Below are 21,387 nucleotides of genomic sequence, written 5' to 3' on the forward strand. Positions count from 1 at the left end.
GTTTGCTCGGGGGCTTCATTAGGAGCCAGATATTCAGTAAAGTCAGATTAATTAATGAATCCCCTCTGTTTGAAGTGAAGAGACATTAAAAAATGAAACAAACACTCATCACCCCGTTTTTGCTTCACACAAATTGGATGGTGAAATAGGTTAAGAACAGTTTGAACTAGCATTAAAAATGCTTCTGTGTGCAGTGGGTCACTCACTAAGCTTGCAGCAATTAGGACTTGTGGCTAATTAGCTAATAACCAGAGAGACTAAAGGCTGATGGGAGCAAGAACATGATTAACCCATTTAAACATGCACATGTGTAATATGCTGTCTTTTTAAACGTTCTCTTATAAACAACAAATGCAGCCGCTGACCTATATGTGTGTTAGATTGCACTGATGCATTTAAAGATAAAGGCTTGCACCACATCATCTGAGGAAATGTAGGCAGATAGGTTGAAAGTTTATAAGAGAAGAAGGTTTCATGGGAGACAAATTGTGCTGCATTCAAACATCTCGCAATTGATATTTATAGTCTCACATCAGTATTGATTAAAGTAACCGCACATAGAATTTTTCATTAGAGAGTGCAGCTCATTTATATACAAACAGAGTATAACTAGAAGAAGCCTACAGGTCCAAACTGTCAAAACAGCATTCATGAGTTGGACTGTTAGGTACTGAGGTAGACCATAAAACCCCACTTCAATATTTACAGGTTTAGAAATCAAGACCAAGTTTGTTCCTTTAGGTCTGAAGTCATCATTTGCATTGGGAAATTACAAAAAAAAGGAAAAAATTCATGACAGCTGCCTTCAAAGCGTGGAAATGCAATAATTCTGTGTGTTATTGGCTAAGACATTAAAAAAAGCACAGATTTCAGAAGCTGCTGATATGTTCTGTTGTTCAGCTCATGTAATTATAGCCTGCTGATTAAAGTTACTCTTAAAGAATAAAGAGAAAAGAAAGATGTGGTAAAAAAAAGTGAGAGAAACAAGATTGATACATGGGCGCTGTTTGTAAAGTGAAACATGTTGAATTTAACAGCAACATTTTTCCACATTTAGCTCAAAACCTTACAAAAACATGTTTTTTCGAGTCATTTTTTACAACATTTAGTAAAATATTTGTAACTTTTCATATTTAAAACACAATTATAAATGTTAAATCTAAATGTTACACGAAACTAAATATTTAGCTAACATGTACGGATCAACGAAAATACCAAAATAAAAGCTTTATGAAATGTTGACTAAATATTTAGTTTCCTGTAACATTTAGATTTAACATTTAGATTTAAATATAATTTTTAGATTTAATATTTAAGATTGTGTTTTAAATATGAAAAGTTACAAATTTACTAAATATTTTTTTAAAAATGACTTGAAAACACGTTTTTGTAAGGTTTCGCACTAAATGTGGAAAAATGTTGCCGTTAATTTCAGCATGTTTCACTTTACAAACGGCGCCTTATAGATACACAGATGGGTAAATGCCAACATATTATTAGCTTTACATCAAATTCACAGTACAGTTCCTTGTACAACAATATAAATGGAGACGAACTGAGGAAACATGAGTATGTGTAGCAACAATATTGTCTTCTGTACACAATTACAGCACTAAAGTCTTCTCCTGTAAAGTAAAGGCTCACAAAATTGAAGATATTTATAGATACGAGTGTAATACATTCACATTGTCATGTTGAGTTAGCAGCCTGGCCTTGGTTCCCACCACAAAGATAAGTCGAACTTAAACAGCATAAACCTGCAGCTGTAATATCCTCACAGTCTCAAAGAGCCAGCTCACCGCAAACTCAACTTTAATTCTTTATATTTGGCCTGAAGCTGCTGAACCACACCATCCAATCATATCACTCTACAGATGATGGTGCTTGTAACAGCATGACAAGATGATCATTGATACATTAATTACATCCCCATCAGGTGATCTGCAGTGTTAGCTTTTTAGTTTTTTGGAGGGTGGGAGGATAGGTGTAGATAGTAAAAGTAATATAATTGTGAAACAACTCACAAGAAAATGTTTGTGCATTGTTTAATTTTTATTTAATTTTATTTTTTGAAAGATGTAAAATGTAGGAGGCAATCCTGGGGTGAACGGTGCCTTTAATTCGCCAAAAGCATTTGTCAATTCAAGGCTGTGTAATGCATCAGAGTTGTGCTGTTTAATGGCTGTTTAGTTCTGTTTGGCCTCCCAGATTTACTGCGCAGCACCATCCCCCTCAGCCTTCTATCAGCATCAGTTTAATCTGTAGTTCCATTACACAGATGTACAGCACTGAGGCTTGGGATTTTACTGAGAATCTAATGCAAAGCAGCGTGCATTTTAATAAAACGTACATAGCAGGATGCTGTTGCGGTGACTTTGAGGCTGTTTGTACAGAGGAGATGAGAGGAAAAGCTGCTTCTCCCACTGTTTTTTGGCCCAGACTGAGAGAGGCAGGCAGTAATTGGAATGGTCAGGGTGTGCCAGCTTCATTGGGGATAAGAGCAGGAAGGACAGAGTCTCTCCGAGAGATGGAGGGAGAGAGATGATTTTCAACGCTGTCAGCAGATCAGAGTCTTTCTAATGATCTAATGGAATAATCTTGTTGCCACACGAGGGATTGGTTAACCCCTCGCTAACCACTAACCGCTGATATGTTACGCTTGTAGTTTGTGTGCTTTGGGTTTTTGCAGCTTTGTGTGTGTGTGTGTGTGTGTGTGTGTGTGTGTGTGTGTGTGTGTGTGTGTGTGTGTGTGTGTGAGTATGCATAATACATTCACCTGCCTCCTTCCCTCTGCCTCTGCAGCTCTCGTCAGCTTTGCTCTTTGATGCGGTATACGCTGTGGTGGCGGCGGTCCAGGAGTTGAACCGTAGCCAGAACGTCGGAGCCACTCAGCTCTCCTGCAAGTCCTCCAAGATCTGGGAGCACGGCACCAGCCTCATGAATTACCTGAGGATGGTAAGGCTGCTTCTGCTGGAGAATGATTGAGATTACAAGACTGTCCAAGCTTAGTTTCAAGGAATGCTTGAAAATTTTGGAAAAATCTGGATTTTTTTCTTTCCTAGAGTTATGAAAGGGCATTGGTACGGTCATCAGTCAGCTATGTGGCTCTGACCAATAATTTAACAAAATTCATGTACCAGCACCTCTAATATTCACTTTTATCTGCTGTCAGTAAACATATGACAGTTTTGTAATACATTGAGAAGTACTGCCAAAACTCTAAAGCTCACAAATTTTGTTTTGTCAACTCTTGACAAGCATCAGAAACTCCTGGAAGTCACTGAGGCTGTCCCCAAAAAGTAGCTTGTCCGATAATACTTGTTGAGCATTACTGCTTTTCTTCTATCTTTCTTTGCGTGCTAATTGGATATTTTAAAGTCTAGATATTTTTACCGACAGCAGATAATGTCCGTGCTGTCTTCTTCTTTAACGATATGCTTCCTATCGACTAGGTCAGTTTATCTCATCTCTACATTATACTGAGACACAGTGGAGGAGGAGAGATAAAGATGTGCTGTCAGGGAATAAAATGTGTTTTCCTGTTAGGGCGAAATGACTGTAAGTGACTGAAATACTTAAATGTGACACGTGTTCGATATCAGACCATTTGTCTTTCTCACTCTGAGAAAGAGGACACAACTAATCACTCTTCTTTTTTGCCCTAAATTGAAGCTGTTACCAGCTTGTCTCCATATTCTTATTTTAAATATGACAAATAGTGCTCAGGCGGCTCATACAGAGACAGCAGCAGTAAAGTAACCTCAAGTCATATTCACAATAGGTACCGCCGAGAGGGAAGCAGACGGGATATCTTTTAACATGTGTGCCGTCTCTTTGTTGGATAGGTAGAATTGGAAGGTCTAACAGGGCACATTGAATTCAACAGCAAAGGACAGCGGTCTAACTATGCCCTGAGGATCATGCAGAACAGCAAGGACGGCCTGAGGCAGGTAAAGTACCTCCATCACACAGATCTGATGCTGAAATTATCTTTCTTTAGATTAAATAGGTTTAGGTTCAGCTAACACTAGCACTTCCTAGCGGTGGTAAAATGTTCGTGAGATTGGTTAAAAAGATTTATACACAGGTTTCTTATTATTTCTTTAGTGACCCACACAGATTTGCTCTTTAGATATACACTGGCTATAATATAAATGTTATTGCTGAACACAAAGCGCTCCGGCACAGTCCTGTTCCCAGTAGAGCAGTACTTTGGGCAAATGTTTCAGTTGTCTTTATAGCAGTAAGGCAACTGAAGCTGGATTGTGCAGCAGGGAGCTGTGATAACGCTTGTTCAGCTGACATCTCTTGGAGCAAACACTCTCCATTATCCTACTTGCAAAAGGTTGAGTTTCCAGAGGACAAAAGTAAATACTAAGCGTGCCTCTTTAAAGGTGAATCATATTTTTGTGGGAAATAAATTTAGGTAACCACAGATGTCACCTTTAAAGTCAGCTTAGCTGCTGCTCTTTTTATTATTAGTTTTAGAAACATGGCTATATATATGCCAATACTAATGTCATATGGATCAATTAAAAAAATATATCTGAAATGTAACTGTTACAAAATTACCAGTTAACAATATAAACCTGAGGCTAAACGTGATCTTTCTTTGTGGACGAATACAAAACCGAGAACTCAAAGCAAAGTTGAAAACCAGCCGAAGTTCTGTTAGCGGTGTTATGTAGGTGTTTGCCTTGGGTGCAGTTTGGATTTCACCATCACGGTATTTTGTGCAGTAAAAATAAACGTAATGACCATATCTCCACTCCTCAAAAGCTGTAGACCACTTGTTATTTTCCTTCTCCCTGCATAGGAACGGAAATCAAGTGATTAACTCAAGTGCTGAGGAAGAAAAGAAGCAAAATTTAGGGGGGAAACAAAGCTAGATTTTTTTATCTGTCTATCTGTTTTTTCTATCTGCCCACCTTGCAGATAACTGAAGCACCGTTACAACGCACGTAACAACAATAATAACTGTAACTACTGTATTTATCGCTAAATTTACAACAGTAATGTGTTACATTACTGAACTACTGAAAAATGTTGTGGATTACAGTAGCACGTTACACCGAACATAGGCTGGGAGTATGTGGAAGTAGCAGAGCTATTATTGACTCTGATTAAATAAAAAAAAATAAAAAGAAATGAATCCAAAAACTGAGGAAAAACAGTCTCAAATCCAAAGGATAAACTCAAACACTTGGAATTCCAGGAATGAAGTAGGGAGATCACATAGGGAACACTAGGAATGACAGAACAGATGCACAATATGCAAACTGAAGCTATACTGTAAATACACACGAGGTACCAAGGGAATTGAAACAGGAGTGAAACTAACCATAGCTGAACACAATTAAGGTAAAAGACAAGAAGTAAAGCTAGAGACAACACATGGTCGACAAAAACTATAAGAAAAAATCGAAGCTGAAACTAAGAGCTTAGGACTCAGAATACAAAATCATGTTCAAGTGTGAAGTATGAAAGTGAACTAAAAATCAAACAGAATCAGGGTCCAAGACCAATTCAGTGTATGCCTGGGTACATCATTTCATATAGTTCCTAATAGATTAAGGACATTTACAGGGATTACAAAGAATATAAAGGGTCAGTAATCAAATGTAAGTGATGAAAAGCTTTTAGCAGCATTGAATATGGTCTGTTAATGAATGGATAACACAGCTTCTGGTGCATTTGAGCTATGTTCTATATCTATTATTCAGGGGCTGAAGATGTTATAGCAGAGCTTTTTGATGCTTCATCTGAAGGATTACCAAATTTGAAAGCATTAGGCCTCAGATCTCTAATATCTGACTTGCAGCAACTGTTTGTTCCTGCAAAGAGGAATTTTTAAAACCCCATAAAGAGGTTTTAGCATAAGTTTCTTTTATAACCAGTCTTGTTATATGGCTCTTAATTTTCTACAGCGTAAGCGGTCTTTTTTAATCTATTTGTCAGAAATGGGAAAATGCAGAACACTGACTCTTGTCCTTTTCTGTCTGCTGACCAATCATATTAAAGTTCACTGTTACTCTCCAGAGTCTCATTTTAAAACCTGTTCAAAAAGTTTGGATAGCCATAAATCCTATAATCAAAACTGTCACCCCAGCACATTTTATCTTTGGAAAAAATGTCTGAATATTAAAATGAATTTGAAATTCATAAAATTTGTCTACTTATGTCTGCCCGATAAAGAACCCCTGGCCAAATGTTTGGTAAAGCAGGGAAAAACAAAAACACTGTTTCAAATTCAAGACTTGCTGGGGGGACGTTTATTCAAGCAAATTGATAGCCCACTGTATCCTCCCATCCATCAGCTCCATCTCCAAATGCCCAGTGGGGCCAAGCCGTCACCAGCATTAAAAAGCTGTGGGTGATCTCCCAGGTACAAATCTTGGTTATATGTGAGGCAGAAAGGATTCAAAGGCAAACATCATCACACAAGCAGCAAAAGTTTTGAGAATCTGTCTGTTGTCATGTTTGCTTTTATGGTAGCAGCCTGGTAACTTTGGGCTTTAGAATATTTACAAAGATAGCACCTCTCACATGAGACACACAAGTATAGTTTATAGTTTTGTACACTGATGTTTTGCAACAGGCACTGCAGTGTGGTTCATGTAGGAAACTGAGTAATGTGCGTAATACAGTTAAAAGGTTCTGACTGTGTATGAAATGGCTTATATATGACAGTGCGTCAAATTTTATACATGCATACAGGGACATGACATTTCCTTTAAAAATAAAATGGGTATTTTTATCCATAAACACTTCAGTGCTGGGCAAGAAATACATATACATATGGCATGGTTTGCCAGTGCAAAGGCAAGTGTTCGTTTAATAAACAGATCATAAATGTACACACATGCATGACCTGTGGATCATATTTTAATACTGTAGCTGGAATTCTAAAGCAGGCATATCAAAACAATGAGAAAAAAAACAATGTCTAAACTAGCTCAGTATTTTTGAAATACAGCAGCAATAATTCTTTTATTCTATTCCTCTTATTGTCTATTACTGTTATTATTCAGCCAATGGACTTAAAGTCTATCATCTTCCCTTATTATGTATTCCCTGTTTTGGATGCCAGGACTCAGTATTTTACATTTCATCTTGACAGCCAATGTCTCCTGTTCCCTTTCTTACCTACAGCATTTTAAGTAGTTGTTGTTACTCTGCTTTGCCACTGATAAGGTAGGGACAGATTTGATAGTACAGAGACGAGACTTCACCGTATTTCATAGCGCTTCAAATCTTTTGACCCTTTTAGTTGAAAAGATCTCCTTGAAAGCAGAGATTGAGTTCCCGTCTGAGTGTGAGGGCAATCTTATCCAGGCAACCCATGAAACAGTCAGACACTGTGGCCCATCTGCATTTTTTAACCTTGTCTGTGTTTCCTCATGTCCCCTTTTGTTAGACTGGCACTAGTCCAGTCAAGCAGAAGGATGGATACTATCAAGCCTAATGTGATGATTTCAACCAGAAGCATTATAAAGACCCTGCTTTATAGTTATGGTAATGGAAAAAGGAAGGTGTTAGACGGGGTGGGGGGGTGTTGTTTGATTTGTTGAATAACACCTCCCACTTGCTTTTGGGTTGGGGCTGCCTCAGCCAGGCAGACACCAGAGGTGCTAGGGCCTTGGTAGAGATAAGCAAGGTGGCCCGCTGCCCACACATACAGTCACACCTACACACGCAGTTTTAGCCGAATATTTACCAGTATGCACATGACAAGTTGATACTTCAGGTCTTTTGTTTTGTAAAAATAGAATAGCAGCAGCATTGTCTACGATGCCCACACTGTGTCTCGCCAATGAATGTGCATTAGGGAGAGGTCATTCATTTAAAATGCAACCTGAAAGAAAAAAGAATGTCATGCATCAGCCAACGCTGTTGGGAAATAGAGAGCAATGAGGCATAATATGCACAGCCACCGGCCTCCATTTCTCTACCCTGCTTCCTCCGTCTTTCCTTACCCAGTGGCACCCATCGCACCCTCAGTGCTGTGGCTGCACTGAAGATCCCCAAACATGTGATCATCAGTTCCTTAAGGGCACAACACTCTACAGCCAATCACTGTCACAAATTGAATTTCTCTGGCAGGCATTTCACACATTAGAACAGTTTGCTGCTATCCATCCATCTATCCAACTATCTGTCTTGCAGATAACAGAAGCACAATTTCAACGCAAGTAACAACATAACTGTAACTACTAATAATCTACTTACCTGTTGCCCTTGTTGTCCCCGTTGCTTCCATATGAATTAAGAAGTCGCAGCAGGGCCCTACCAATCAAGTGCACTCAATTAACTGATTATCAGTAAGCACCTCTGTGTTTGTTGGTGTGGAGCATTCAAGTTTGTGTTAACAATCTTGTGGACATCCCTGCAAATTCACCCTTGGGTTAGACTATGCAGTGTTCAGAGAAGCAGCAAAAAACCCAAGAGCTACATTTCAGAATTTACAGGCCTCCAGGGCTGCCGGGAGAAGAGTGTCTTCTCCCTCTCATCTGAAGAAACCATAAGACTGCTGAAAAAATGTCCTTTGGACAAATGAGACCAAAGTAGAGATGTTTAGCCATAATACACAGAGCCACAAACACAGGGTATCAGCACACACACACCTCAGATCAACTGGCAGCCATGTAGCCATAGTGATTGAGGGGGTGATGATTCAGGAGTTTTTTTCTTGCAGCCACAGGACCTGGGGGCCTTGCAGTCTGTATACCAAAGCATTCTAGAGTCAAATATGAGGACATCTGTCTGACAACTGAATGGGGTCATGCAACAGGACACCAGCAAATCTACAACAGAAAAGAATCTATGTGCCACAATGGTCCAGTCCAGGCAGTAACCTTATTGAAATGCTATGGTGGGACCTTAAGAGAGCTGTGCATAATCAAATGCCTGCAAATGGCAATGATGTGAGACGCTTTCCATTACATTCGATCATTTTCCATTACAGTTGAGTACCACCTCAACGTGGGTGGGGTCATTATAGCAAAGCAGCCTGAATGTCCCATGACATCATTTGCATATGACACAAACACAACACAACAACGGAGGACATCAAGGCAATGGTTTCACCTGCTGCTGAGCTCATGGTAAATATCTGCACCGTGTCGCTGGATTGCAGTGTTGGTTTGTTTGTAGCTATTTCCCCTCATTGCTGGGTATCAAAGATGGCGGGTTTGACTTTTGTGAAGAAGTCGCTCTCATGTTTCCTGGCCAAGTAGGTACTAAAAAAGTACCTGATACCAGGTACCTGCACTGATTGGAAAACCCTAAAAATCAAACAGAGTCAAGTACAGTCAAGCTGAGTAGGTGCTGTTGGAAAAGAGGCTTAAGTTATTGCTCAGGCAAAAACCTTTTCGGATGAGTGTACAGCTACACGTCGGCCTAGTCACTAAACGGGGTTTGTTTTCTGAATTATTTTATAACCTAATGAAAAATGATAAACGATCAGCTGTGACTCGAGTGGTAATCAGCGTTTGTGCTGGAGCACATGATTAATATGATTTGGAGAAACTCATCAAGCTTTATTTTTACATCAAATACTCTACCCATGCGTCAGACCTCCACATCTGTAGCAGTGAATGACAATGAGGCTGTACTCATTCTTTCTTTGTCTTCTAAAAGACAAAAAAAGCAACTTATACAATAATATTTGCATCAACTTTGGGCTTTAATTAGTACTAGTCAAACTCCAAATGTTTACACTTTATTAGTACTTTACTTTCAAACCTTAAGTCAGAGAACTAGATAGTTTTCTTTTTGCTTCTTTAGCAATTTTGACCAAATGAGTCTGATTCGAGATAAGAAGCGTTCCACCCAGAGCGCGTTAACTGTACGAGTTTAATTTGATCACATTTTGGTAATTTCTGAAAACTTGAAACCATTTCACATGACAGTTCAGTTAACCTACCCTATTTCCAGAATATGATGCGGCTGCCTCGTGCAATAATATTTGTTGTTGAGTCTTGGCAGGCAAAGTAAATTTCCCAGCTGCTCCTGCGACGGCAGCCAGGTGGGCCAGCGATGATGGTGAAGTTGGCATGACTTTGTCCGTGTTCTGGCCGAGGCACCAACACTAATGCTCAGAGGAGGTGAGAGAGGCAGGTGAGGGGCGAGAGGGGAGGAAAAATGAGCGATGAGGGTACAGGCTGACAGGCAGAAAGTAAATGAGACAGAAAGGGCACGCAAGAGAAAAATAGGACAGAAAGAAAAGAGGCAAAGACAAAGCTGTAAAATCAGAAACGGTAAAATTATAATCTGCACAGAAAATAACAGCCGGGACTCTGTTTTTTTCATTCCTGTTCTACCAGACCTAATATTAAAGGCACTGACAATGACCTCCACCCATATTTCTGACTGAAACGACTAATCATTTCATTTTAAGACACAGGGTAATCCTGTTCCACAGTGGGTCTTGTGTAATGAGCTAGATGAAGAAGTACAGCACAAAGAACTCCTTGGCTTGCAGTTTAACGTGAACATGTTTCTGGGGGAGTACTCTCCAGATGGTGTGAACACCGGGGTTAATCTGTAAAACACTATCAATCTGGATATATACAAATAGATAATGCGACTCAACCTGTTCTTTTGAATGCCGGCTGCTTTCTTCTCTCTCCAGGAGCATCAAATGATGACACTGTTTCCTGCTGGAGTGGATTACAGCAGTTTGCTGTTTGGAGGATCGGTTCCCATTTTTTTATGATACTGGGCTACAGCAGCTGTAGGACCTCTGACTGATCTAGCAACCACCAGCCAGTGTGCCTGCGTGTCTTCATCTGCATGCATTCCTTTTTTATTCATACTTGTGTGTTTGTGTGTTTTTGTGAGAGCTTATGTGAAAGCATTGATGGGGTTGGTCCCATCCCCTGCTGCCCGCTTTCCTGGCTCTGTACACAATCATACACAACAAGCCCACCACCATTTATGGTGGTTTAGCGGGGGCACAAACCCTTTCCAAAACAAACACACTGCAGCACAGACTGACTCTACAGTCCAGCCGCTCTCTCTCTCCAGCTCCCCCTAGCCTCTGTGGACTGGCCCTCATTTTCTGCATGGAGCTCAATGACAGCAGCACGCCGGTTAATTGGAGGAAGCTGTAAAATGAGTAATTATTGCAGTTTGGATTAGGCAAGCTGTTGCCTGTTACTGCTAGGCTCTGTTGTGTGAGAGCATGTGAGAATGCAGAAGAGGGTGCTATAAAAGCTGCACAAGCCTTTCGGTGTCCTGCGTATTTGTATGTGTTTGTACGTGCGACATGCACATGGTGAGCTGCAAACTCTCCTGGTGACTTCTTGGAAGGAAGAATATTGCTCATTAAGCTTTTTAATGGAGGCTTTAAATCACGTCTTTAGCGTGGAAGCCACCTGAGGGGTGGGCGGAGGAAAGGGAGGAAGAAATAGAAACTGTTGAGGTGGTGGCTGAAAGAGACCATGATGCTGGAAGTCAGTTAAGAGCATGTTAGACCTGCACACGCTGGCCATGAGTGGGAAAGACTAAAGGCCAACTGCAGCATGACTTGAGGCAAATTGTTCTCATTATTGAGTCCAAAGCTGCTTGGCACAGTTTGCGTGCAAGATTTGACTTTGACAGTTATACACGGGCGTGTGTGTGTTTTCGTTTAAAAGGCTTCCAAGGTTGCTGTGTATTGGTATTTGAGCTGAGCGGAAACTGCTTCAGCTTTTCAAAGGTCAAAGAACAACAAAAGAATTTGAAGCGCTCTGTTAGTGACTGAAACTCTCCTTTGTTTTCATGACTCATACCATAAACATAACTCAAAAACATGTTGTGAAATGGAGTTCTTTCCTTTCATTGTTAAAACTTATGGGACAGAAACGGGCGGTGCTGTGGTGCTGTGGTTAGTAACCGTCACCTCACACCAACAAGATCGTGGAGTGGAGTTTACATGTTCTCCCACTGTCTGTGTGGGTTATCACTGGGTCCTCTTAACTTCCTCCCACAGTACAAAGACATGCATGTTAAGTTAATTGGTGATTCTAAATAGACCGTGGTTGTCTTTGTGTGTTGACCCTGTGAGAGATCGCCAACCTGTCCTGGGTGTGCCCCACCTTTACCACCCTGAATTGCATAAATAGAAGAAAATGGATGGATGGTAACAGAAACACCACCAGCCCGAGCATCTGCACAAGCTGGTAACCCCGAGTAACTTCCCCAACTCAGGCCTTTCTAATCGGGGCAGATTACGTACGATTGGGCAAAAGGAGTGATGTGAATGATCCAAATATATGGAACCAATTTCTTTTTTTGTTGGCACAACAGTCAAATTTATTTTGATTATTTTGCCTCATTTCGCGCAGTTTCATGTGTGGCAGCCACTATTCAAACCATTTGTTTTGCTGATGTAAATAAACAGTCCTCGGTTGCTGTGCGCCTTCCTTTATCTTGGATATTGATTTTCTTTTTTTTTTTATCCTTTTGTTTTTTTGGTTCTTCATCCCGCCGAACATATAGTGAATCTTTGCGAGATCATCAATAAACTGTTAAATCATCCAGACCAGCCTCCATAGACCTTTTCCAATTTCCTGTATTATCATTCGAACATTTACAGCCAGATTGCTTTTTTAATAAACTATAGTCCCCGTGTGTCCTTGTGCCAAGGTCTTTAAAGATGGAGCGAGGCAACGGAAGTGATGAAGTAAGAGGAGGCTCTTTTTATCCTCATCTGCTTCCCTTTATCTGAGGGGAATGCTGAGTGCCTGGAATACCCTAGACGCATAAAGGCACATGCTTTCACTCTCGGACACGCACACGTACTGAGTGGGCACCACTTCAATTTGCATGGAGCTATTTGAGCTGTGTTATTTACACAAATACCTCCCCCCGTTAAAGGGTGGATGTGCTCGTACAATTTCTTTCCGTTTTCTATTGGATTTATTTATTTTCTGTCAGCACTGCTCCTGCGTTTATTATGGCAATCTGCTTTTTACCTCCCCTCCCCTTTTCTTTGCTCCCAACCCATCTCTCAGAACACTATTACTCTAGCTGCCCCCGCTGCTGCAGATGCAGATGTACTCAATTCAATTTCCATCCACTGCTGCAATGTGAGGGAGAGGGACAGGTACGGGGGAGAGAGGATTGGGGGGGGGGCTGACAGATTCAAGACTGCCTCCACCCTTTTTTTTTCCTTTCCTTGAAGGGCATTATCATAGGGGCCTGGTGTAGCTCAGCACACCATGACGTGGCTTGGATCTCTTTTTCTGCCTCAGGCTCCAGCGGAGATGAGTACATCTTAACCAGGTCTGATAGACATACATGGTCTAAATACACAAGGACCACTGCTAGATCTGCTGCCACTAAGGTTAGAGTATGTTTACAAAGTGAGGCAGGCCTCTGATCTCCTGCAGCTGTGCGACTCAAGCATGTGTGTGTCCACATAAGAGGGAACGCTCATATCTTATTTTGTAGCAGCGCATTTACACCAAGTCTAGCTGTTTTAATAGAATAAAGGACCTCAAAATGTTCTCTTTAAATAAGGTGTTCTGGTGCTGTATATTTCCTGGCCCAACTTTTGCTCCTGGGTCTTTATTTGGCTCAAAACCTGATCTGACAGGGATGTCAAACTCCTTTTACATCGTTGGCCGCACACAACCCACTTTGATGTCAAGTGGGTCGTACCAAAGAAACTCCCCTTTCTTTTAACTACGCGTTAACTACCCATTGTAAAAAGATGAGTTTTCTATTGTAGATAGTTTTAGTTTTACTGTAATTATTATTTCCTTACTTTAGTGTAGTATGAGCCATTGGGGGGAGGTCTTATCAGTAGGAAAAGTTAGAAGACTTCCAAAGTTAATGCCCCCCTTCACATTTTACAATGCCATCCAGTGAGCCAGATTGGAGTGTTTTTGCTAGGCCCATTCTGGTCCCGCGGGCCTTGTGTTTGACACCCCATTCTTCAAAATCCATAAATAACTTGTGAAATTTCAAATCCATGAGAACGGCTCTCCAGACAGGAACAAATATGGCAGCAAAGCAAGTATGTGGTATTCGTTTGAGCTAAAGCTGCTATTTGCAAGCAGGGGAAAACACATTGTTGTGGTATAAATCTCACGTTTCTTTGCCAGTATGCAATGCAGCTGCATTATTTCACTGTAAAATAAAATTGGCCCTGAAATATTGCCGAGCATCTCTGATGAGTGGATCCAAGATCCTGCCAGAAGGGCTTTTCTTAAATGTATCTTACTATATGTGTTGCAAACTATATCCTAGTATCAGCATTCACAAGCAACGCAGGACCAAATATTTGTTCTTAGCATCAAACTGCTATAGCTGGGTTTGTGTGTGTTTGTGTGTGTGTGTGTGTGTGTGTGTGTGTGTGTGTGTGTGTGTGTGTGTGTGTGTGTGTGTGTGTGTGTGTGTGTGTGTGTGTGTGTGTGTGTGTGGTTTTTTAAACATCCTGTTGTTCGTTTCATTGTTGTTGTTGTTTTGAGGGAATTTTTGTGAAGACTAAAAGTATACGTTATTTTTCCCCCAGGACATTTAGATGTTTAAATCCTCCTTGTCAAATTTTAAATTAAATTTGTGATTTTTAGCAAACACTTTCCTTTTTATCACTTCCTCAAACAACCTTTTGCATGCTTTCTTCATTTTTTTTAACAATCAGTCCTCCCCAGAGTAGCTCCTTCTTTTTATGTTGCTTTAATCTCACCAGCATTAGTGATGCTCTCTGATCAGCGCACACTGACTTTTATTTTTTTTATCATACCACCATGTAAACTTAGAGGAAAGGTTTGGAAAAGCCTTTTAGTGTAGGGGGAGAAAAAAGTGCCCTGGTGTAGGAACCTGTTACATAAAGTTTAGTTACAGTAGAAAAGCTACATGGCCTCTTGCTAATGTCACTAAACTGTGGATTGGTTACGAGCGGCTTCGTCCCCTCTAGTTTATTGCGCACAAAGCTGTCTCTGTTATGAGCGCTGCACACAGTCCTGGAGGTCAGAGAAGCTATGAATTCTAAGAGAAAACTACTTGTCTGCTAGCAAGTCTTTTTCTTATTACATTTCTCCTCATTTCATTTTCATTTAATTTTCTTGAGTGTGGATGAATGCTAATCGCAAGTCACAAATGTAATTTAATGCATCACTTTTGAAGTGTGATTAGAATATCTGGCCTAACATGAATGGGTTCGTGCTGATCTGTGCACCGAGCGTGTGTGCACACTGTATAAAACTACAAGACTAACTCTATCTGACGTGCTTATTTCTTTCTCTTGCACTCACACACACATACACGCAAGGATGTAGCACACTTGGAGACTGTGTCGGATTTATGATACAGCTGTTGATTTAAATGCCTGGGACAGGGGGAAGCTAGGCAGCATTGTTTACAAGCCACATTTGTTGTCTTTTGACATATTCTCCCTCTGGATATTTTTACTTTCACTATTTTTTTTGGCAAGATTCGTCAGAAACCTTGAAGGAATTCTTCAGCATCTCAAAGATAAGATTTAAAACATCTGCACCCACCCCCTGAGTGCAAGAAACAAGTTCCAGGCACATTTGGTGGCACCATTCAAAGCAAGGCATTCTGAATTGTAAGCAATCAAATGCAAAATCAGTGCAATCCTCCTGAATCTTCTCAAAATGTTCTTCCCCGTGCTGAATCAGTGACTGCATATTGAAATTCATATTGAATTTGTGGAAGAAGAGACTCACACACCGGCATCCTTTGTGTGTGTCTCCCGTTCTAGCCTTTGTTTGGTCTCTGGGAGACGTACAGCAGTCCCCTTTCCTCTTTTGTTTTTCTCAGTTTGCACTTTGCAGGCTGGAGATGGGGAATAGATCAAAAGCAGAATGGATGAGCTGTTTTGCAAGATCCCCAGTCTTAACGGATTTCAAGGCTGGGTGAGGCTGTGTATGTGTTGCTTGGCTGCGTGTGTGTGAGTGTGTGTGTGTCTGTAATATGCATGTACATGCAAATTTACGTGTTTGTGCCTGGGTGCCTATGTGCCTATGTGCCGACAAGTTTGCCGCTGTGTCTAAGTTTTTATCGGTCTACCCAGCGCACCCTTGAATTCCAGAATCTCAATATACTCTAATGTAGGTGCAGAACAACCAACGATGCTTTGTAACTGTATAGGTATTGTTTCATTTGTTCTCTCTCCCGGGCATTCTCTGCTCTCCAGACAATCCCGGTGAATTCTTCAAAGCAGTCTCATTTGATATCATACTCACATTCTACGTGATCGCTGTGCTTTTTTTTTTTTTTTTAGTATTTTGTAACTTTTTGTAAAAGTCAGTATAACATTGACATTTGCTCTACTGTACCTATTTACAGTATATGCTTCCTTTAAACTTTTTTAAGCGAGTAAGCCTAAAAATATCTCTATGAATCCATGTGAAAAAGAAAGTTTTCAGAAGACTGTGATAACTAAGCACACCCCATGGTTCAATAGCTTGTAGAACCACCTTTAGTAGAAGTCAGTAAGGGATAAATAAGGGTATACAGAAGTGGGTTTAACACCTGCAAGGTACCCAGGTCCCGTGGCTGCTGCAAAACAAGACAAAGACTGAATCATCAAGTTGTGTTTGGTTCATTCAAACATGGCACTGTGTGTTACTGCCAGAAAAGTCCACTTTGGTTTCATCTATCCAAAGTGAACTTTGTTCCAGAAGTCTTGTGGTTTGTTCAGACGCAGCCTTGTAGACCTAAGCTGTGTTGCCATGTCGTGTTCTGGCAACCCTTCCAAACAAGAAAGGTTGTTCAGTCAATTTCTGATTGAAACCTCTAATGAACTTCAACATTTAAGATGCTGACTGAGCACTGTAGAGTAAGTAGCTCTCGGGGTTTTTTTGCAGTTTTTCTGAGCTTTGCACCATCTGATCTTGGATTGAATTTGCCGGGATGGGCGCTCGTGGTAAGATTTTTGCTCCAGACTAGCAAACTGTCAAAACCTGTGCTTTTGCTCACACTTTCTGATGATCGATCACATAAGTGTTAAAGTGATTATCATCACTTACCATCTTAAATACTATGGAAGTACTAAGGGTGTACTTCACTTTCACAGGACTGTATATATGACACAAAAATGAAAGAAATATCTCTAGCAATACAGTCGATCCTACTGTCAAGCTTCCCGCTTCTCCTCCTCCGTGCTTCTCCTCACTAAAACCTAAGTCACAACCTCAACCATGAATGTGTTTAATCATTTATGCTTCAACTTATTAAGATATATTTCAAAAGTGTGCTATGTTCACCTCATAAAAAATGCAGGACATAAAAACATTGCTTAATTTTTTTATGTCCTTCATTAAGCAGACTCTAAAAATCCCACTTATATATGAACCTGTAAAGTCTCAAATCTGCTAAAATTAAAATTATTTCTCTTGAATAACCGTTAAATAGTAGGTTGTCAAAGGAAACAGGCAGGTTGAGAGTGTGTTGCTGCTGCAGTAGTTGTGCAGAGGGAAAGACCTGCGAAATTTCCCATGGGAACGGATGCTTTATCTCCATAACTCCAGATAACATAAAATCTCCACTCATATTGTTCTCCTTCACTGCTTTTGCACAAGAGTGATAATCTGGAAAAGAGCTGGCTCACAAGCTGAGATTGCAGCACACCCCTAAAGGTCTGAATCCATCCCCATTGTTTTGGTACCTCTCTGCTGATGTGATCATTAGCGATGAAGACATTTGGGCAGTCCGTAGTGTCTGGGTGCACAGCCTGAGCAGGGACTGTTGCTGCCGGGGCATCCATTGTTTGTTTACTTCTCTACAGGGGATGTACCACTTGGAGAGTATGCAGCACTGCTTTGAAGATCTGCTCTGCAAACTGAAGGAGCTCGTCTCCAACCCTGAGCTTGTGTCTCATTACGACTACTGAACTACCAATGGCATTATTCATCACAATGCCAAATAATGAGTTTGCAAACAGGCTCGGGAATGAATTACCAAATCTTTAATAACACGATGCATTTGTTTGTGTTTGGAAGTAATAAAAAAAAATACCACAAGTCGCAGTTTATGCGATTATGAAACAACAGACTTTAAAAATGTAACCAGATTGACTTTTTCATCACTTTTCCCTCACTGCCAGAGATTAGAGAGTTCTTGACCAGAAATAAATAACAGCTAGAAGTGCCACAGTTTGTAGCTCCTTTTCATCACTTGGCAACAGAGTCACGACTGTGTGGTTTACCCAGTCCTCTCTTTAATGTATGGCATATCCAACCACCTACACCACCACCTGTGTCTGTCTAGCCCCTGAAGTTTGCCTACGGCACCACCCTGATTAGTCGCTTTCCTGCTGATGATGAGTCATACGGTAGAGAGCTTGTGTAAGAAAAAAAAAGGGAAAAAAAGAACTTTTCCCACTCACTATTCCACAGAGAAAACATGCATAACAGTTGCACACACAAACACAGAACGCCGGTACTTCGTTTGAACAATGCAATTGTTGTGAAGCAGAGTGAGCACGCTCTAAATATAACTACCCGCTGTTTTTACCAGCAGCTAGTTGCTGATTCAACTGGTGGAAATGTCCGCTGATAGGCAGAAACTGCATCTACTTCAGCATATTTTCTTCAGGCCTAGATAGCAAAATACTGCCATGTAAGTCCATCTCCTGCGAGAATACTTTGCATCCGCAGTACAGACATGAGGATAGTCCTATTCGTCAGCCCCACACCCGCGAGTACGCAGCCACACATTTCAGTGTCGTCCCAAACTCATTTGCACCGCTGTGACACCTGAGTGCTTTAGCCTCGGTGTAAGTGGGCTGTATGACATTATGCTTGATAATGGTACTATTGCTTCTCTCATATATGATGGATGTGTCTGTCACGGCACAGTCTCGCTACACCCTATTGGATGCAGCATTTTTCTGACAGGAAAATCAGCCAATGCTGACGCTTCAGTGAGCAGCCACCCTAATCTTTTCCTCGTGCTGTAATTCCAGGTTCCAGAATGAACCGTGGGTAATCCCTCACAGGACGTGTCCTTCCACTGTGTCAGAGTGTCGTTGTCAGTCTCTCTGTGTGTCTCTCTTCCTCTCAGCGTGCACACACACACACACTCAAACACAAACTTTCTCTCTCTTTTTAGTCTCCCTGTTGCTGTCGCTTTTTCATGTTCTGGCTCCCTAGGTGGCTGCTTCTTATACTTTCTCATTGATATTTTTTTTTCTTTCCATTCGCCAGTATCACCACACCCACTCAGTAAGTGATTGACATTCCCATGCATCTTTTTATGTGTCTCTCTCTCTCTCTGTGTCTTCTCCTTGTGCTCTTACCCAATCCCTTCTCTCTTACATCCTGTTCTTCCTCATTTCTGGTGCAGGCTTTTCATCAGCAGCCCGAATTTAGCCTGAATTTATTTCCTAGAGTCACTGGATGCACTGTGCAGTATTAATTTATAGTAACTGCAGTGCAAATACCAAATTAATGGCACAGCATATGAGAAACATCAGGATACAGCCCCTTGTGTTGCACACAAACAGTCTGGTGAATGGCAATGAGCTGTTTCCTCTCTTCACGATAAAAGTTTGTGAGTCTAATGGCTTCTTGGGTTGTGCTGTGTGTATAACGACGTTTTATGCAATGGTTCAATATTGTTACTTCATCGGGATTCATGCAATGGTTAGGGATCCCTCTGGTTTACAGTTTACTCAGCTTACACACTTATTAGAAAATGCATATTGAGGGAAATGACACGTAAGGTTACTGATGTTCTCTCTTGGCCTGCAGATTAATAGCAGACTGTGGTGCTCACTGATTAATACTTCATCACTTTAATTAGTTATTTATTAGCATCTCTCTAACTTTTAGACACTTTGCTCTCATCTTTTCATCCAGTTTATACCAAATAATGAGAATCTACCATTTTTTGCTGCATAAACCAATAGTAAAGTGTAATGTATAGCAAAATGTCTCAAGAATAATTACAGCATTAAACGTTTTCAGCATCTTTGTTAAATGTCACAGTGTGTTTTGAGTTCCTGCTTACATTAGCTAATGCATGCATATGCCTTCTTCTGAAATCTGACTCACAGGGAGCACATCTCCACTTTATCTCCTCCTAGCGTTAGCAGAGTCGAGGGGAGGGCCACCAAACGGCCAGTTCCTGCGCTTCCAGCATATGTTTGTTCTCCCTTCCTGGCTACCTCTCCCCCTGCTCATCTGCTACTCTCACTCTCCACCTACACTTCCTGGGCCAGAGTCACGGTGCCACCTCATCCCATTACCCTCTTAGTCACCCCCATGCTCAGACCTTTCGTGACACCTGCTGAGCCTAGCCAAGCCAGAGACTCCCACATCCCACCACCTCCACGGGCTCTGACAGCTGATTGTGTACGCTGATTGCTGAGCAGCATATTTCACTGGCCCCTTTTTGGTCATGCTGCAGTATGTTCACATTTTCTCCCCCCTCTGTTTCTCGAGGCCATCAGTAGCAGAGTGTGCAGTGCGTTGGTGCGGGCAGTTTGGGTAGCTGTAGTCTATTTGTGAGAGCAAGGTGCTGTTTCTCCCCAACAAGTATACCAGAGGAAATGGAAGGCAAGATCTCTTTGATCATATACTCTCAAAGGAAATCTTTGAGTCTGGGAGCTCTCACTTCTAGTTTAGATATATATCACATCAGAATTCATTATCAGTGTTAGGAGAGTAGTTAAATGGCTTCCAAATGTAGCACAGATCAGCACGAATGGCCTGAAATCTCAAGAGAAATTTGGCAATTTAGCCTTGAAACAAACCAGGGCCAAGCTTGAAGAAGTCTGTTTATTGGATTTTTTTTAATCACACTTCAATCACTTTGACATCTCGTCCTCTCTCGTCTGACTCCGACCAGCAGGAATATTCTCAAGGGTTTTATTCCATGTTCAGCAATCAAAGCGCTCATTCAAGGAATGCGACTATATTTTGCCAACAATGTGTCACCGCTGAATTAGGTACTATATTTTCTCATTCACTCCTCCTACATAATATTTTTAATTAGGCGAAGCTGATTATTGTTTTGAGAGATATAATTTGTTTACAGCCTTTGAGAGGAGGTGCAATACTTTGTCACTGACAGAGTCTGAATCTAAACTGTTGTTTTTAGGAATATTTATTCAAATCCTGAAAGCGCCGTCTTTTCCCCTAACTAACAGTTACACAGTGTTTTAACAATAAATGACTGTGTGGAAACATCGCAGGCAGGATGAGCTTGAAAAGCTCTTAAATTATCTCTCACATATTAAATCTAAACCACAGATAACCTGCGTCAGTAAAAATTACACCAACTGAAAAAAAAAGGATCGCATCATCTCGTTTTTTGATTTTAGGATTACCTTCTGCATGCAAACGTCAGTCATATGGATGAAATGACAGTTTGTGAAATAAATGTCACGAGTATCACAACATTACTCCCATAGTAAGTACAGGAAGA

The 21,387-nt window shown here is 40.9% G+C and overlaps 1 protein-coding gene across 1 annotated transcript in view; it reads left to right on the forward strand.

The window, feature by feature from the left end:
• The window catches only part of grik4 (glutamate receptor, ionotropic, kainate 4), a 372,203-nt gene that overhangs the window by 294,684 nt on the left and 56,132 nt on the right, over positions 1-21,387 (forward strand). The window contains exons 10-11 of the mRNA XM_026191921.2: positions 2,803-2,955; positions 3,846-3,950. Coding sequence (XP_026047706.1) covers positions 2,803-2,955; positions 3,846-3,950 — 258 coding nt within the window. The remainder of the gene's footprint in view (positions 1-2,802; positions 2,956-3,845; positions 3,951-21,387) is intronic.

Source organism: Astatotilapia calliptera, chromosome 14, assembly GCF_964374335.1.
Source record: "Astatotilapia calliptera chromosome 14, fAstCal68.1, whole genome shotgun sequence".
NCBI classification, from domain to species: Eukaryota; Metazoa; Chordata; class Actinopteri; order Cichliformes; family Cichlidae; genus Astatotilapia; species Astatotilapia calliptera.